Source organism: Dreissena polymorpha, chromosome 12, assembly GCF_020536995.1.
Source record: "Dreissena polymorpha isolate Duluth1 chromosome 12, UMN_Dpol_1.0, whole genome shotgun sequence".
NCBI classification, from domain to species: domain Eukaryota; kingdom Metazoa; phylum Mollusca; class Bivalvia; order Myida; family Dreissenidae; genus Dreissena; species Dreissena polymorpha.
In genome coordinates, this window is record NC_068366.1 from 61848825 (window position 1) to 61869495 (window position 20671).

The 20671-nt window shown below is 35.5% G+C and overlaps 1 protein-coding gene across 1 annotated transcript; it reads left to right on the plus strand.

Annotated features, from left to right (window-relative positions):
- The first annotated feature begins 125 nt into the window (after positions 1-125).
- Positions 126-19489, plus strand: LOC127853856 (uncharacterized). Its single transcript, XM_052388657.1, has 5 exons — positions 126-418; positions 5555-5941; positions 13840-14343; positions 17188-17289; positions 18430-19489. Exons 1-5 carry the CDS (start codon positions 373-375, stop codon positions 18486-18488), a joined length of 1098 nt encoding a protein of 365 aa, XP_052244617.1. The 5' UTR covers positions 126-372; the 3' UTR covers positions 18489-19489.
- The last annotated feature ends 1182 nt before the right edge of the window (positions 19490-20671 follow it).

Here is a 20671-nt window from a genome sequence, read left to right on the forward strand (position 1 = left end):
ACATTGGTAACTCATTTCTCCAAATAGTGAACAGTATCGGCAAAAAGTTTACTTCAAAATATAAATGATACTATCAAAGCATGGTATTTCACTTTGCAGCACTGACTGCATTTTACCTGGTTGAGGGGGGGGTGAGGCGGTGGAATCTAGATTTAATTTCAAGATTTAAATCTTCAATGTCTGTTTGTATTCTCATTAAGCACTGCTTATAGTGTAACATCGAGCGATAAGAAATCGCAGGATTTTAGACGAAGGCTTATTTAATAAATCTCCGTTAGATTGAAATTGAGAATCGTTGCCAAACAGCCAGCCTCGTGTCTTATGCTCATAAAAATTTGAATTTGCGTCTGATATGAAGCAGAAGAAAGTGCAATGGATGTGAACAGTTTTCATGTCGGAATAGCTATCATTTTCACATGTGAGTATTGTAGTTCGTACGATTCGGCTCTATCATGCTATCATGCGAGTAGAATAGTATATCTAGACGAGATTCCTCTACACGTGTAGACTCGTTAGGTTCGCTCAATCAGTGCTTAGCATTGCGCGTTCTCATACTATGAGGTACCATTTGGGTCAAAAGTCAACAAGACTTACTAGGTAAAAAGAGAATTACGTCGACGTACAATTTTTACCGACCCTTGAGTGTTAGCCAATCAGAAGACCCCGTACATCTGTTGCTTTGATCCGCGTGTTAAACATTCACTGCGCTATTTTCAGACTCTTTATACGATTTTTATTTCAAAATTTTATTCCATATTATTTGGCCTATGCTTTCTAAACAATCGTGTTACCACCATAAAACAGTGGAAGTCTACACTGTGTATTAGCAACCTGCTGTGGTGATCTCTATCCCTTTGTGCGTCACGTTATGACATATAGATTAGACATCGGCCGGCAGTCGAATAAAGTGTATAATATTTATTACTTAAACCGATTTTAATATAAATACCGACAAGTAGATACTTATTTTTAATTCTTTGTTTGTTGTTGTTTTTTTCAATTTTGATATTTTTATTCATTTTGTCCTCAATTAAAAAAGAGATTTTAAACATTTATTATGAATAAATCTGAAGGAAAAGCGGCTCAAGAGACGAGTGTTTTGATTGGCTGTTCAGAAAATGTGAACGTCGACGTACAAAAATGTACGTCGAAGTACAAATTGTACTCCGACGTACAAATATATACGTCGAAGTGTATTTCATATTTGTACGTCGAAGTACAATTTTTGTACGTTGACGTACATATTGTACGTCGACGTACATTTTTATTTTTATCTAGTAGGTCTTGTTTACTTTCGACCCAAATGGTAGGCCATAGTTCTCACTGTTTCTGACGCTAATGCAATACATCTTGTAACCGCGGGGTAATAAACTCGCTCTCATACATGTTTGCATCTTATCTAGCTCTTAGATGCGCTTAATGTGTTTTTGGTGCAATGTTGCGCTAAATATATACTGGTGTTTATCGGCATACCTAGATCTATGTTATTATGTTATAATTAAATTACTATCTCGTGTTTAAACGCAGTAATGTTTAAAAAGAAAATAATTTACCCGTCGTTCGCGTTTCCTTTCTATTTTTTACTTTTTGTCGTAAAAAAATACTTTTGTGAATGATGAACTGGCCGAATATAACATTTTAAAATCGTGTTTGATTAAGAATAACATATGATATTTGTTTATGCACTGTTGGGAAAAATAGGCCAAATTACGCCAATAGTTTTATTTTTATTTTTTAGATAGTTAAACACCGATTACATTCAAAAACATGCTATTTATGTTTTAAAATAACTTGTATGGTCAAAACGCACTTCTTTCATATTGTGCACGTTTCAGTTTCGGTCGTCATATTCAATATAAAACTAGTACCGGGTATTCTCATTTTACTGAAAACATAACTAAACATTCGTAACTGGTCTAGCAATTTTTCGGCGTAAGCTGCATAAGCCAGCTTTTCACCTTAGCCTGACCTTTGTAAGTGTCCAATAAAATTCCAAAAAAATTTCCCGCGGCTAGGTACGAATGAATACACTTCATTTATTCCATTGGCTGATTTGAGTATACCACCAGAACATTGGAAACATATCCGCGTCTTTGTAACACTGTTTTACTGTATGAAACAATTTTATCTCGAATGAAAAGGCTTAATAGATAGAACAGTTTTACACTCAATTCTCGACATCAATACAGTTTGTGCGTACACCTTTTATTTTCAGAGTATTACCAGCGCAAGAGCGTTTATACTTAAAAGGCTATGTTCTCATATTTAGTACTTACTTCCTTATTCCTGTCAACATGTTAACATGTAAAAGTATAAAGAACAATGGAAGCGAGGCCTCACTTTAAAGCATTGCATTTCAACCCGCGAGGTATATCGGGTCAATGCGCGGACATTCAGAGTTTATATACAGGTCATCACCGGAGTTGGCGGCCAGTAAAATAATCGTTATATAATAAAGACGCTATCCGTGAACTAGGTGACCTGGAATTTTCTTTAGACCAGAAATATGTTAAATGAAGATATTCAGCAATATAATTATGGTATGTAAATAATAGATTCTTAATGTGTTTTCAACAATACAATGATAAATATTATTGTTGATAAATTTAACAATAATTATTCGTCCATATTGCTTAATGTACTAAAGTGATATTATGAGCATGTAACAGTTTATAGGTGTCTATCGCAACCGTTGATTATTTTTGATGTTTCTACTTCATATACACTTATATTAATTAATGCAGCATCATCATACTAAAACAATATACCAGAAAGAGAAAAATAATGCATTTGAATATCAACCGTACTTTCGTTTGACAACTGATCATGCGTTTACGAGTTGAACCTAAATTTAGTTTTAGTGCAGATTTGTTCATACGACACAAAGACACAATATTGTTTTACGGACCATTTCAGCTTACAGGACTGGGTGGGTCACGTAAGAATATCGAATATAAAATATATTTTTATAAACAACTGGTAGCAAGGTGAGTTGCAGATAATTAATCAGTAACCACATTTTAACTAACTATTTTGACCTGTTAATTCTTTTCAGCTCAATTCAACAGTGCAAAATGCCCATAATATCACTTTAAGCATTAGCACGATGATAATTGATACTGTTAATAATCGAATCAAATAGCAATGCCCGACAAACCACTAAAACAGGTTTGTTCGAAGAACGCGCCTATAAATACGGATACTTCTCGTGTGGCCGGTTGACTCATATATTTAAATTTCACTTCCATTCTTCTTTTGGTTTTCTGTTTTGTATCTATAGGTTTATGACCAGCAATATGTTATAATGTAAAATAAGCCGCGAAAACTCCCCGTAACATCCCGTACTGCGTGTGATGCAGCTAAGAACTGCACAGAAAAAGACATTCGCTATCCTTGATCTCATTCATTAAACTATTTACGCCGTATATCTTTTTTAAAGATATTTCTTGTTTACAATAACCCGTTTTGTGTTTATTTTGAATCATTTTAATATAAAATAACGAAAACAGAATAATTAATATCCAGCTGGATTTTCACGACCTTTTACATACATGTATTGATCGTGCTTAAACATATCATGAATTTCAAAATGCACTTGATAATATACTGTAAAGATTTTGGATTTATGTGCGAGAATATGAGCCTTACAAAAACTAGACGGATAAAACTCGAATGAAAGTCTGCGCTTTACTGATAAAATAAAAATTATCATATTTTAAAAGAAAGTTCTTTGATAAAGCAATTGAGGAGGAAAAGACTCTTCATTTTTGTTGGGAAACATTAAAATGCGTACAAAGAAACTCAAACTTCCAGTGAAACAAGTGCACATCACAACGACAATAATCAATGATGAAATTGACATTGCAAATGAATTCAATAAGTACTTCATTAGTACATCAGGCGAAATAAAAAACAATAAAAATTGGGAATAGTATTTTAGGCCGGCAACTTTGTACAAAACATATAATGTAGAAAGGCAGAATTAACCCTTAAAGCGCTGGAGCTGAATTTTAAAGGCCTTTGCAAACAGTTTGGATCCAGATGGCGTCTCATCTGGATCCAAACTGTTTGCTATGCTGATAGTTTTCTTTGAAAAAAATTCGAAGAAAATGCTAATTTTAGAAATTCTGCAGACGACATTTTAGCAGACGACAAATTACCCAGCATGCAAAGGGTTAATTTAGCATTTAGTTAATCAGTTCATTAGTAGAAAAGCATATAGCAGATAAGATCAATATTGAAATGTCAATAATAGCGTAAGCCGTAGGATTTGACAATATCAGGATGCAGGTTCAACGGGGTTCTCACGGGTTTACACACGGGCTGGACAGAAAGAAAACACACCGTTATGAATTGTATTTTGTATTGTATCTCTAGTTATTGAAATACATATGCAAACATTTTTAGTGCATAAAAGACTTGCGGTTTTTGTCGATATCTTTAGAATTTTGAATACATCTGAAATCGGTGACAAAATTTCACGTTGCATATGAATGCTGTACAATCGATTTTTTTTTTGCCAAGAGTACAGGCTTATTAAATAAAGTAATGGTGATGTATTTCACATAGTCATAAGCCGCATAACAAATGTCTTTTATGCACTTGTTTTAATTTAAGAAAATTTGTTTTTAACAGCCATTTGAAAAAAGCACCACTTACCGGTGTGTTTAAATCCATTAGCGTCCATTTGTGAGCCCACACAGTCACGTGATCCTGCACCCTAAATATGGGAGTGATAAATTAAAACCCAGCTTTTATGTCAATTTTTAATAACAACATTTTATCTTGACTTAATATGATTGGCCAGAGTCGTGCCAATATTCTAATTGGGCAACAATAAATTACCAAGTAACTACATCCCAATATTGATCAATTTGCCAACATTTTCGAAAATATTTCTTTACAGAAACCCATTAATATTTTAAACCTAGGAACACAGTAAATTGTGCCATGTCTGACTGAAGAAAACACCACTCACTTAACCCAACTATTTTTTACCTAAAATACACACGACGAAGACAAATAATGGTTCATGTGTTGTTACGGTGTTTTATGACTTAGAAATGCCTTTGACCTCGTAGACCATGCCATTTGACATTTTAAAAAAGTAAATTGAAAATTTAAATTCTATTACTTCTTTTAAAGATGAAATATACATTTAATAGGCCCCGTCTGTGAATAACTGAAAAGAAACAAACATGCATAATGGAAATACAAAAATATATTTCTAAGTTATACAATTATGTTATTCCAACCAATTGTGCACACAGCATTGTCTTCAATGGATTGTAATACATTGTAATACATATATTTGTCAGGGCCGGAGTCCTATATCACAAATAAACAGAGCTTAAACAATTTAAGGGATATTTATAAAGCATGCATTCTACGTATAATTGCTTTGATATTTGGCAAGCGAACGCGTCAAAAAGATATACGTTTAAAAACGATTTGTGAAAAAAGTGCTTTAAAAACCTGTATGAACACCATCTGGCGTAATTTAAAACAAAACATTACGTCGAATGCCAATAAATGACAAAGTTACATATACCAGGTCTCTGTGCACGTATTTCATCCTTGCACTGCTGCGCGGGCCACAACCGGACATCCAGTCTGCTCGGGGTGGAGATCCGGGCCTGCGGCAGCGCGGAGGCGGGCTCTGGATTACACGTGCACCTTGCGTGCCCGAGCAAATACCTGTTGGTCGACATTGAGATCCATGTGGGACGCTCGCGTGACAAGTGCGTGGGGCAAACGGCGGATCTCATAGCGGCGGTCAACTTCTGCTACTGGAAACAAAGCTGCATCGTTTCGTTTCCAAGGAAACAGATGATCACGTGCAAGCCTACCATTCAGCAGAGCACCGAAGAGAATTGTCCGTGCTTTCTGGCCATGCCGGACATGATTCTAGTCACGCGCGCTAAATGCGCCGAAAGTAAATGTAAGTAGGAAATATGTTTTTTTGTAATACATATAGAAATGTATGGTTACATCAAAGTTATTAGGCATTTTCAAACTGGTGCCGCATCATGTCTTTTGCGAACCGACTTGTGCTACGAACAACCCTTAATAGTCAAACATTTAAATTGCGACTTATTGCTTCCGACAGCTTGGAGAAATCTGTTTAATTAACTGAGATTATTGATCTGTATGCAAGTCCAAAATTTGCGACGGCAACTATGACATGTAGAACACTGGTCAACATGCAGGTATTACTGAAAGAGATAATTATTGAATGAATGATGGTAGCTTGTAAACGAAATTTTTTAACAAACAGCTATCGTCGATGTTAATTCAAGGGTTATTTAGTAGTTATTTTAAGTGTATTATAATTTAAAACATTCCTCTTGTGTCAGCCATATCTAAATGCATGCACATAAGTGGATATAAGCGAATTTTGTTTTCAACAAATTTGAAGCTTTGTATGTCAACATCAAAATGCAATCAGTAAAAACAACAACATAATTTGAGCATTTAAGCTAGATGTTTTCATTTCACTAGTACTGACCTCACGGTTTGTATACACTAGAACTACAAAACAGAACGTTAAGTGCCTTAACATGATCAATTACCGGAGATAAAGCTCGCTTTATTGCTATTCTTTGATAGAAAACGAGTTTCATTCAAGCTACCGGTAAAATAAATTTTGACACACGGCGATTGTCTAAAAAGCAATCTCGAGGAGATTGGTGTTTGGTTTGCTCTTGAGGTTAAGCGGCGTGTCAATACATAAACATTTACGTGCATAAGCTTACATGATACGCCTTGTAAAGGGATCTCCATAAACCAATCATCGGTGCTTTAGTCATAGCTTGGGCATATAAACATTCTATTTTAAGGCGAATATTGAATATACATGAATACTTGTATAAGAGCCGCGTCATGCGAAACTGGGTCGTATGCCATATGCGGTCAGAGTAGCAGCTTGTGAATTCGCGCAGTCTGGTCAGCAGTCACTCCGTCCTGGCAATAACATATGGCAAAATACCAATTTTCGCAAGTAAATTGTATCGCTGTCATCACTATTTAAGGTTATCACTGCCGTCATAAGCAAAGGTCATTACTGTTGTCACAAATAAATGTTATAACTGTCGTCACAAGTAGATGTAACAACTGTCGTCACAAGTAAACGTTTTCCTTTGTCGTCATAAGAAAATGTTACCATTGTAGTCACACGTAAAGGTCATCGCTGTTGTCACAAGTAAATTTTAATATGATTATAGGTGCTACCTAATTTACGGGCAAAAGCTTTTTAACTTTTTTTGATAACCATGTATTTTTAATAAATATATGGACATGATTGTGTTCAAAATATTATAATTGTTGCAATAATTGAGTAATGCATCCAAAAAAATCAATCTTAAAACGAGTTACATGTTCCTAGCTTAAAGATCTAGCATCTTATAATTATTTTGTTTTCCAGCCACAGGAATTTAAAGCTGGTTCGGTGGCTGTGGTATAGTGGATGGGGTGTCTGCTAACTGGCTTAGTCACTGGAAGGTCTCTGTATTGATCCCTTAAGTGGGAGCATTCTTAAGATAACCCTAAAGACATTATATGGCGTACCACTTGGGTTGAAAGTCAAGAAGACCTACAAGGTAAAAAGAGAAATGTACGTCGAAGTACAATAATTGTACATCGACATACAAATATAAAATACACTTCGAAGTATATATTTGTACGTCAAAGTACAATTTGTACTTCGACATACATGTTTGTACTTCAACGTACACATTTTCTGAACAGCCAATCAAAACACTTGTCTCTTGAGCCACTTTTCCTTCAGATTTATTCATAATTAATGTTTATAATCTCTTTTTGAATTGAGGACAAAATGAATACAAATATCAGAATGGCAAAAAAACACATAGAAGTTTCAAGTATTTAATGCATTGAAATAGATTTTATACAAATTTGAAGAAGATTCAATTGTTACCTTTTTAAAATTAAAATTATTCAACATATTGTGAGTATTTATTGATCATGCGGGGCGGAGTATCACGACCGTCCAGCGCATTACTGTGTAGGAAATTCCCAACGGTAACCAAACAGTTACCAAACATTAACGGGATAAATAATGTATAATAACCTCCCCGTTGGTCGTATTTTGTAATACCATAACTTGCATAAGTCAGAGGTTAATTCAGCCACGCCAGGTCAATAAATACGCACAATATCTACGAGTTAGCGGTCGATAGTCGCATAATTTGGTATAAAGTATAATAACAAACATGTTTAATAAATACGCACAATATCTATGAGTAAGCGGTCGCTAGTCGCATAAATTGGTATAAATAAAAATAATAATATATGTATATAATGAATAATGTTCAATGTCAAATATATCTAAAAGCAACAGATGTATGGTGTCTTCTGATTGACTAACACTCAAGGGTCGGTGAAAATTGTACGTTGAAGTACATTTCTCGTTCTACCTAGTAGGTCTTGAAGACTTTCGACGTCATGGTACGTCAAAAAGACACTAAGTACTGGTCCTGCCCAGGAAACAGTTTCTGTTTGTTTTATCAAATGTCTCAATTCAACTTGACAGCTTGCTAAAGAAGTTGCATTTAGAAAACAGTACACTGATTTAACATAATAAAAATCATGTGATGTGTCAAATCAATTTTGATTGACAAATTTGACAGGATTTTTTTTAATCCAACAAGTTTTAGACTGTCAAATAACACACACTACGTTTTGAAAGCCATACCTGGAGATTTCGTCTGTATACCACTGACTTCATCGGAAGAATGATTTCTACTGTTGGGAAACGTTAACACCGCTAATTGTCTTCTTATTTATTATCAATGTATAATTATGTGTAACAGTATATCAACATACTTGTTTCGCAATTAAAATATTTAATAAATACAGGTAACTTGCAGGTTTCTAATTTTCTTTCGCAAACTATTGTTGAATAGTTTAAATTTTGTCGCCACTAAAAAACTAGCCATTTTGTAGCAATTCTTAAATCACAGTCTAAACTGCACTTAGCTCTATAGTTACAATTTGAATGCAAATATTGGAATGCATCATGTTATATCATCCATATTTTTTTATTTAAACATTCAAATAACACATAACACAGTACATATATAAAAAGGTATGTGGTATTGTGTGGAGATACAAAACACTTCACATCATTTATTTGCACATAAAATATTAGTTACAAAATAAGTAATACTAAAACACTTTCATCAACCTACAGTACAAGAATATTTACGTATATGATATTACAAAGTGGTGTTATTTTATTACCTTTTACAAAATTAACAATGCTGGTTTTGTACTAGCCATAAAACATTTATCATGGAATAACAAGTAACAACCAATTTATTAATTACACAATAGAAAGGAAATCATATTAATTGCATTATGCATTTACTAAACAAGCTATTTGCTACTGTTTAGAATTGCACTATCTTACTAAAAATGATCACAACAGGTACTTAGTGCTTTTACATACTTGTGGTAAGTTTTGTATTACTAGTTTGACATTTATTGGCAGACACTTGTCGATATACAGACTAAATTTGCATGGGAACTTTCATATTTTTTCAGCAAAATTGCATTCAAATTGTTAATTTAACAACCCTTTGACATTGTTTGCACATCTAATCTTATTATACCATAGCTGATTTTTGTATAAAGATAGACAGATATAGATTTTTCAAAGTTCTATAAAAGTTCACACATGTTCCATCCAAGTAAACCAACAGAACCAATAAAGATCACCACAGATAATAACTGTGTGTATAGCTTGGAAATTTTGATAGTTCAGGAATCCCTTCTTTGTTGATTTCTGTAAACCAAAACTGTCAGTTTTGCTGGATATAATGGCTTGTGCCCAGCTCTTGCCTTTACAGAACAGCTTCTAAAAACGGAAAACCAACAAATATCTAAAAATTTGATCAATAATGCAGACAATTTATAAATGTCTTGTTTTTTTTGTTGATTTTGAATCTGGAAGATTTTTTACGTAAGATTGTGGTACGAAAATCCAACGGTATCGGATTTTTTGTGGTTTCAGGCCTAAACTTATTGTATTGATATGTAACCTTTCGGGATATTGGTAAAGTGCGAGCAGACTAAAAAGTTAGATCGGAATATCTTTAAATTTTGTGAATAAATGTGTTTCTGATGGATAACAACGACAACTTACCAGAATATTTCTCATGATCACACGTAAAACTTCTTTCTGAGAGCGAATGGAAAATGCGTCACGAATTCTGACAAATAAACTAGGGGCAGGTATTGAAATACCGCGAGAATACTGGAAGAATAGAGATGCCAACTATAATGTTTAAAACAAATAATTGTTTAACAAGCGTTTGTGATTTGTCAGGATAATAATAACAATAAGATATCGAAAAGATCAAAGCAAATAAATTCGACAGAAATCTGAGATTCGGCAATATATTTAAGACGGGTTATGTTCACGTAAATTGTGTTTGGTAAAGACTGTCAGTCTTCGGCTTATACCCACTGAAGATGAGTATTCAGGGGAGATAATTGAGTAATGACTTAATTCTGGAACGGTTGCGAAGAAAAACAAATAATGCGAGAATATTTAGTGCGATTCGCTACACAAGTATGATGTCATTGATATAATTTTTCCTGAGGTATGTATTTACATGTGATTTAGCTTATGTCAAAGTGTTTTTGATTTGTTCAAGGTCATAAATAGCATCGCGAAAATATATGTCGCGTGGCATTTTTTTAGACGCATCCCTATGTGGCATTCTTATGTAATGTTATGTCTAAATTTCCATATGTATGAAAGGTCAACGCCCGCTTCGCGGGCTTTTGCCCGTATTACTGTCGTCATTAGTAAAGGTTACAATGGTCGTCGCAGGTAAATGTTATCATTGTCGTTACAAGTAAATGTTATCACTGTCGTAACAAGTAAAGGCTTTCATTGTCGTCACAAACAAATGTTATCATTGTTGTCATAAGTAAATATTATAATTGTCGTCACAAGTAAAGGATACCACTGTCTTCACAAATAAATTATATCATTGTCGTCACAAGTAAAGGCCATCATTGTTATCACAAGTAAATGTTATCAATGTCGTCACAAGAAAAGGATACCATTGTAGTCACACGTAAAGTTTATTACTGTCATCACGAGTAAATGTTATCACTGTTTTCACACGTTAAGGTTACCACTGTCCTCACAAATAAAATTTTCCATGTAGTCACACGCGATGGCTTCCACTGTCGTTAAAAGTAAACGTCATCACTGTCGTCTCAAGTAAAGGTCACCACTGTTGATACAAGTTTATGTTACCATTGTCTCACAAGTAAATCCATCATTGTCTTCACAAGTATATGTTATTACTGTCGTCACAAGTAAAGGTTACCAATGTCGAAACAAGTAAATATTATCACTGTCGTCACAAGTAAATGTTATCGCTGTCGTCATAAGACAATCATGAATGTTATCACTGTCGTCACAAGTGAAGGTTATTACTGTCGTCACAAGTAAAGGTCACCACTGTGGTCACAAGTAAATGTTATCAATGTCGTCACAAGTAATTTTATCACTGTTGTCACAAGTAAATGTTATTAATGTCGTCACAAGTAAAGGTTACCACTGTCGTCAAAAGTAAATGCTATCGCTGTCGTCCCAAGTACATGCCATCATTGTTATCACACGTTAATGTTACCACTGTCGTCACAAGGAAAGCCATCACTGTCGTCACAAGTACATGTCATTACTGTCGCCACAAGCAAAGGTTACTACTGTCAACACAAGTGAATGTTATCACTGTCGCCACAAGTAAATGTTATCGCTGTCGTCACAAGTGAAGGTTATTACTGTTGTCCCAAGTAAAGGCCACCACTGTTGTCACAAGTAAATTTTATCACTGTCGTCACATGTAAAGGTTACCAAGGTCGTCACAAGTAAATGCTATAATTGTCGTCACAAATAAGTGTTACCAATGATATATCACTGTCGTCACAACTTAATGTAATCACTGTCGTCACAAGTAAAGATTACCACTGTCGACAGAATTAAATATTACCACTGTCGACACAAGTAAATGTAATCAATGTCTTCACGAATAAATGTTATCGCTGTCGTCACAAGTTAAGGTATTACTGTCGTAACAAGTAATTGTCACCAATGTCCTCAAACGTATAGGTTATCACTGTCGTCACAAGTGAAGGTTACCATTGTAGTCACACGTAAAGCATATCACTGTCTTCACAAGTAAATGTTATCACTGTCGTCACAAATAAAGGTTACTATTTATGTTAATAGTAAAGGTTATCACTGATGTCACAAGTAAATCTCATCAATGTTATCACTAGTAAATTGTTAAACTTTCGTTACAAGTAAAGGTTCTCACTGTCGTCACAAGTAAAGGTTCTCACTGTCGCCACAAGTAAAGCGTATGCTTATCGTCACAATTAAATGTCATAACTGTCGTCAGAAGTAAATGTTACTACTGTCTTCACAAGTAAACGTAACCAATTCGTTTCAAGTAAATGTTACTATTGTCGTAACAAGCAAATGTTACCACTGTCATCTCAAGTAAAGATTAGCACTGTCGTCACATGTTAAAGTAACCACTGCAGTGGCACGTGGCGGCTTCCAATGTCACAAGTAAAGGTCATCACTGTCGTCACATGTAAAGGTTACCAACGTCGTCACGAGTGAAGGTTACCACTGTCATTATTTGTAAAGGTCACCACTGTCGTCACGAGTAAAGGTCATAACTGTCGTCACATGTTAAGGATACCACTGTCGTCACATATAAAAGTCACCACTGTCGTCACAAGTAAAGGCCATCACTGTCGTCACATGTAAAGGTTACCTCTATCGTTACATGTTAAGGTTACCAATGTCGTCACAAATTAAGGTCGCTACTGTCTTCAAAAGTAAAAGTTACCACTGTAGTTACATGTAAATGTTACCACTGTCGTCACATGTAAAGGTCACCACTGTCGGCACATGTAAAGACCATCACTGACGTCAGATGTAAATGTTACCACTGTCGTCGAATGTAAATGTCATCACTGTCGTCACAAGTGAAGGTGACTACCCTCACAAGTAAAGGTCACCACTGTCGTCACAAGTAAAGATTACTACTGTCGTCGCAAGTAAAGGTCACCACTGTCGTCTAATGTAAAGGTTACCACTGTCTTCAAAAGTAAAGTTACCGTCGTAGTTACACGTAAAGGCTTCCGCTGTCGTCACACGTAAAGGTTACCACTGTCTTCACAAGTAAAGGTCACCACTGTCGGCACATGTCAATGTCACCACTGGCGTCAAAAGTAAAAGTAACCACTGTAGTTACACGTGAAGGCTTCCACTGTCGTCACTAGTAAAGGCTACCGCTGTCGTCACATGTACAGGTTACCAGTGTCGTCACATGTAAAGATTACCACTGTCGTCACATGTTAAGGTAACCACTGTCGTCACAAGTAAAGGTCATCACATTCGTCACAAGTAAAGGTCAACACTGTCGTCACATGTAAAGGCTACCACTGTCGTCACAAGTAAAGGTCACCACTGTGGTCACAAGTAAAGGTCACCACCGCGGTCACAAGTAAAGGTCGCCACTCTCGTCACATGTCAATGTTACCACTGTCGTCATAAATGAAATAACATGTCCTCCTGTCCAGCTCTGGAATGATTATGAGTTTGTATTTTTTAGAATCTTTCACTTTGAAGAATCTATACTTTCTCCGTCTCCTGTGGCCTTCCCGACCATGCATATACTTTGAACAATTACAATTCTGGTGTTTAAATGTCCCCATATTTATTATTACTGTGCCGTCATTAAAAGGAATACTTTGAAATACCTGTAAAACCTATATTTTTAGACGTAAAAGACCTAAAATGCAAAAAGAGACCTAATGGACGGAAGAAAAAGCGCAGAAACATCACAAAAGGGAAGTTAAAACGAAGGAACGTCGAAGAAAGAGAAGCAAAACACAGACCCTCCGCAAAAAGGGCTTTAAAACACAAACACATCATGAAAAGGTCGGTAAAACGCAAACGAAACGGCAAACGCGTAAAAGTTGGAATCATACGTAGTCACCAAGAGTATCCGTGGTTTTACAAGACACTCAACGAAACAAACGTGTGCAGTTTTAACATCAACCACAAGAAGAAAGATATAGTTGTCTTGGAAACAAAAGTGAACAACATTTGTACGTTTGATGGGCTGAAGATTGTCAGTCAGTACGGTAGTAAGGAGAACGAGAAGTATGACATATTTGACAATAACTTAACTGTGATAAACAGCACGGACAGCGGAAAGGTGACAGTTGCGTTCACCAGAAACACCGAATTCGGGTGCGGGGGATTTATAATATGCTATAAAGGTACGTATTTGTGAAAGGGGGCTTTAACATTTCCGCAATGTTTCGTAGTTTGGTAACGGGGCTTTATAAACGAACGAGGGCTTATTAATCTAAATGTAAATAGACTTTGATGGTTGCTGATACTATAAAATAAGCGTTATGGAAATGTAGGTATTTGATTATTTATTAATTTTTTGCTTAAATGCATATAAAATAGGGTGTAAAGACTTTTACAAAGACGAGTATTTGGTAACGGGGTAGGCTTTGCAATCTACTAGTCTGCGTATGTAAGTTTGTGTTGTTTATGATCCACCAATGTACGTATTTAGGTGCGGGGCTTTATAGTCTACTTATATACGTATTTGAGTGTAAGGGCTTTATAATCAACGGATGTACGTATTTATGTATAGGGGCTTTATAATATCGTAATGTACGCATTTACGTGTGGGGCTTCACTTTCTACCAATGTACTAATTTATTTATGAGGCGTTATTATCTAATACTAATGTACGTATGAGGCTTTATAATCTACTGATGTGCGTATTTATGTGTGCGGGCTTTATAATCTTCTGATGTACGCATTTGTGTGTGTGACTTTAAAATCTCCTGATGTACGTATTTATGTGTGCGGGCTTTATAATCTACTGATGTGTGTATTTATGTGTGTGGCTTTAAAATGTACTGATGTAGGTATTTATGTGTGCGGGCTTTATAATCTACTGATGTACGTATTTATGTGTGCGGGCTTTATAATCTATTTATGTACGTATTTAAGTGTTGGGTTGCATAATATCCTGATTTACGTATTAATGTGTTGGACTTAATAATCGTATGACGTACGCATTTAAGTGTTCGGGCTTAATACTCTACTGCAGTACGTATTTATTTGTGGGGCTTTATTATCTAATGATGTATGTATTTATTTGTGGTGCTTTATAATCTACTGATGTACGTATTCATGTGTAAGGGCTTTAAAATCTACTGATGTACGTATTTATGTGTAGGGCTTTATAATCTACTGATGGACGTTTTTATGTGTAAGGGCTTTTAAAACCTACTGATGTACGAATAAATGTGTGCGGGCTTTATAATCTACTAATGTACGTACTTATGAGTGCGGGATTTATAATCCACCGATGTACGTATTTATGTGTAAGGGCTTTATAATATACTCATGTACGTATTAATGTGTGTGGACTTTATAATCTACTAATATACGTATTTATTTTTGCGGGCTTTATAATATACTGATGTACATATTTATGTGTACGGGCTTTATAATCTACGGATGTATGTATTTAAGTGCTCGGGCTTTATAATCTTCTGATGTCCGTATTTATTTGTAAGGGCTTTATAATCTACTGATGTACGTATTTAAACGTAAGGGCTTTATTAGCTACTGATGTGCGTATTTAAGTGTTTGGGTTTTAATATTATACTGATGTACTTCTTTATGTGTGGGGCTTTATAAACTACTGATATACGTATTGATGCGTGCTGACTTTATATTATACTCATGAACGTATTTTATTGTGCGGGCTTTATGATAAACTGATGTACGTATTTAAGTGTAAGTGCTTTATAACCAACCGATGTACGTTTTTATGTCTAAGGGCTTTATAATATACACATGTGCGTATTTATGTGTATGGACTTTTTAATCTACGAATGTACGTATTAATGTTTGCGGGCTTTATAATATACTGATGAACATATTAATATGTAAGGGCTTTATAATCTACTGATGTGCGTTTTAAAGTGTTCGGACTTTATAAGTTACTGATGAACGTACTTATGTGTAAGGGCTTTATAATAAACTGATGTTCGTACTTATGTGTAAGGGCTTAATAACCTACTAATGTACGTATTTAAGTGTAAAGGCTTAATTATCTACTGATGTACGTATTTCAGTGTACGGCTTTATAATTTCCTGGTGTACGTATTCAGTGCAAGGGCTTTATAATATACTGATGTACGTATTTATTTGTGGGGCTTTATAATCTTCTGATGAACAATTGTAAGTGTGAGGGCTTTATAATCTACCGATGTTCGTATTTTAGTGTAAGGGCTTTATAATCTGGTAATATATAAGCTATATTTAAGTGTAGAGGTTTTATAAATTATTAGTGTACGCATTTTATTGTGGGGGCTTTATAATCCACTCAAGTGCGTATTTAAGCGTGAGGGCTTTATAATCTACTGGTGTACGTATTTAAGTGTGGGGGCTTTAGAATATACTAATGTGCGTATTGAAGCGTGAGGTCATTACAATCTTATAATGTACGTATTTAAGTGTAAGATCGATCTTTATAATCTACTTATGTATGTATTTCAGTGTTTTTTTAATATAAACAAAAAAGACACGTTTTTGGATGCGAGTGCATTATAATCTTATACGACATCTTTTTTTTGGCGCGCGAGGGGGATTGGATTTACAATATGCTTTCAAAGAACGTTTCTTGAACGTGTGGGTTTTAATAAAAATAAAAATTGTCCTTTTTCAAGGGGCAATATAATCTGCTCTAAAGATACATATTTGAATACGAAGGCTTTTTATCTGCCACAGATGTACGTTATGCAAACCAACATACATTATATCGTGTTTTTTGTGGATCTGTGTGATAATCACTGACTGGTTTTATAAGGGCGTTGGAACATTATGTGCATAGAATCCATAGATAGCGCTCGACAACTTTTTACAGGATACATCTCACAATCGTAACAAGGGTGATAACTTTGTATCTGTTATCCGACATCTCGCTTTTGCATGTCTCCCTGTAGAGACTTAGCGTAAGTAACGCGTAATTTATTGTACAACTGCTACTCAGTTTTTTGGTAAAATAAATATCGACATCTGTTTTACAGTTACCGACTCTATAGGTCGACAAGACGTGTGTGAAGAACTGATGGAAAAGGACGCAATAATGACGATCACTTCCGGTAGTCTCTCTGGATCATCACAACCAAGTAATATACTACATGTTTAATAGGAATATAGTATAATGTGTGGTATACGTGTAGGTTAAGCTACACATTATATGTTTCGGGAAAGTCAGACTCCACTCAGCGACCAGAAACGGCCCAATCGTTTTTTCCGTCCGATACCAGTTTTGTTTGCTGGGTATTCTCTTTGTGTATAAATTGTGACATTAAAAAATTTCCGTATTCAATTTGCGAAACGCTTATCTGATTTCCAAACGCTATTATATGTGAGCCGCGTTATGCGAAAATTGGTTTTATGTCATATTCCGGCGTACCTGCAGACCAGCATGCGCCGCATATAGTAAAAACCCATTTTCGCATGACGCGGCAGATATGAGAGCGCGCCTTAAAACGGTGAAGGTATGATTCCACAAAACAACTTGGAAATTTAAAAAAAATATCGGAAATGAATTTTAAAAGTTAATAACCTGTAAATTGTCATAAAATGAATTTATGCCATTAACGAACGTATTTCATTTTTAATAGAACATGGCATGGCTTCAGCTCAATACATATTCACACATTAATGGGGCCTTTTCACGTTTGGTTAAATTGACAAAATTCAAAAAAGTTGTTTGAGATTCGCAAATTTTATTTGTGGTTGTGATATTCGTGAGGAAACAGTAATACTGAACATGTATCATGCCTAAAATAGCCTGTATATGCATCTTTTGACGATTTAAAAACCCGAAAATTATAAAGCGTTGCAACGCGAAACGAATTAATAATTTGGAGAGTTCTGTTGTTGTCGGTGTATTTTGTGAAACTACGAGGATTGCTTATATACAGTAATAAATACATCTGGCAGTGTATCCGGAAGAATGGCCAAGTGGTCTAAGTCGTAGGCTTTTTACTCCATGACTCCAGGGGTCAGTGGTTCGAGCCCTGCTGAGGGTTACCTTTTTTTGTTTTTGTTTTTTTATTCTTGATTTTTTAATGGAGCTTTTTATATTCAACGTTTACATTTATCAATATAAAGCATTTAATGATAAACTTCAAAACATGCCAAAATCTGTAAAAAGGCCCCTTTAATTAAGATTGAGAGTTGTTAAAATTATTGAACGCATGTGCATGCGTCGATATACCTGGCCATGTCGGTATTTCATTTTGTTATTTCTGTTACAGAAGATTACACCGAACAGTGCGCAGATAACGGGACGGACACTTGCTGCGGTGACACATAGTTAGGTGTAACCTCCATGTGTAACACGCAAACAGAGATGTGCTGACATTAAACTGCAAACCTTTGGCTCATCAGATGAGGAAGAGCAGTAGGCTGTTGGACATTGTCAGACGTGTGGTGTTTGATATAGAGCCGGGCAAAAAACTTTTCAGACTCTGTTAAATACAAATCATTTTATTGCTTGTTCACGTACACAACTTTATAGTCACGGGAACTCTATAGGACGCGCTAATGTTCAGTTTGCGTGTGAAACATGAACGTATATTATATATCATTTGAATAATTTACATTCAAGTGAGATTTTCATTAACAGTCTGATTCAATAAATATGGACGACGTAAGCATTGGGGGTGGGGGGGAGGTAAAGGGGTTGAAAATGGCGTTCAAACCCACTCCACAACACACTTTTTCAGGTCTTACTTGTTTTACTTATTTTAACCCATTTATGCCTAGTGGACTCTCCCATCCTTTTAAATTGGATCAATTTATTTTCAAAATTAGGGATTTCTAGATTATTTATTTCTATACATAAAATACTTCTTATAGAAATTCCTTTAAGCAAACAGCGCAGACCCTGATGAGACGCCGCATCATGCGGCGTCTCATCTGGGTCTACGCTGTTTGCGAAGGTCTTTTTTTCTAGACGCTAGGTATAAATGGGTTAATGCAAAGTCTGCGATTTGATTGATTGTCTTTTTAAGATTATTAGACAACATGCTTTTAGTTCAACTGGTCATATAGTGATTTAAGGTAAAAAAATAATGGCAACGCCACACTGATCAGATGATTTATATATACTTTACTTATAAGAACGTAGCAAACTACTTTTAAAAATCTTCTCTACAACGAAAAGAGTCAGATGTATTATATTTGGCATATAACATCGTATGGTTGTCCTCTACCACGATTGTTCCAATAATTTCATTTATTCCAAACCGGGACCCGCCCCGTGGGTTATGTATTTCCGATAATATGTATAAATTAAACACTAATTATCAATTATCTTAGTGTATGCACATTTAGTCAAAGCCGGCGTGAGAAATCACAATCTATCATAGAGGTCAGACGAACGCAGTGACATCACTCTTCCAAGGAAAGTTTGCGTGGGGATGCCATTGTTGAGATATGAAAAAGAACTCACATTGAACACAAGACAAATTTTCAGTGTACCATTTCGGTTTCCGCGGCAGAGTAAATCGGTTTTCATCAATGAGGTTTTTCGAAATTGCTAAAAATCGAGACGGCAGGATCTGCAAACCAATTCATTAAAAATCAGACCAAACATTGAATAGTTGTTATTCGGAACTCTCCAGTCTCTGGTTTAATAATTATAATTTCTCTTAACGCTGAATAATAAAACACCACTTTTTCTGCTCAAACGTTCGTTAAAGTTGATAAAAGTACCATGATTTAATCATTTTTCTTTAGATGAACTAATCTCGATCGTGTTTAATTTGTAAGAATACTATGGAACACGATATAATGCTGCATGTACATGTACACAGCTTCGGTCACGTAACTATGTCATTGCATATACTGTGCGTAGGCCTGTGCATACAGTTTTAATGGAAGTTTGTCAACGAAACTACCAAGACATTGACTCGATCGTATATATATTATACTATTCAGATATATTTAGAATCATACAGACAAGTACCAAACAACAAAAACCTTACTATCCTCAGTTCATTCGTAGTACTAAAGCTAATTGGGTCATTGTCGACCTGAAATGGCTTGAAGTCACCCGGGGGTGACTAGAAGCCGATTCATGTCACCCTGTGGTGACTTCAAGCCGATTGTAGTCACCCGGTCGACTTGAAGTCACCCCAGCGTGACATGAATCGGCTTGAAGTCAACCTAGGGTGACAAGAATCGGCTTCTAGTCATCCCCGGGTGACTTCATCCCATTTCTTGTCACCCAGTAAGCTTGAAGTCACCCCAGGGTGACATGAATCGGCTTGAAGTCACCCTAGGGTGACACGAATCGGCTTCTAGTCACCCCCGGGTGCCTTCAAGCCATTTCAGGTCGACAATGACCCAATGAGCAGTACTAGAACTAATAGATCGTACCATATCAGTTGGATATTTATATGTCTATTGATTTAGCTCTATTGTGGTGATTTTCGTTAATCTAATATGAAAAGTAAAGAAAAAATTTCGATAAAGGCTAAGACTTTAAGATTA

What these genes read in the sequence shown, in the direction of transcription:
- LOC127853856 (XM_052388657.1), top strand. Translation starts at nt 373, where the DNA reads ATGGATGTGAACAGTTTTCATGTCGGAATAGCTATCATTTTCACAT. An exon ending in ATTTATAATATGCTATAAAG is followed by an intron (nt 14,344 to 17,187) that starts GTACGTATTTGT and finishes TCTGTTTTACAG; the next exon opens with TTACCGACTCTATAGGTCGA. An exon ending in CTCTGGATCATCACAACCAA is followed by an intron (nt 17,290 to 18,429) that starts GTAATATACTAC and finishes TTTCTGTTACAG; the next exon opens with AAGATTACACCGAACAGTGC.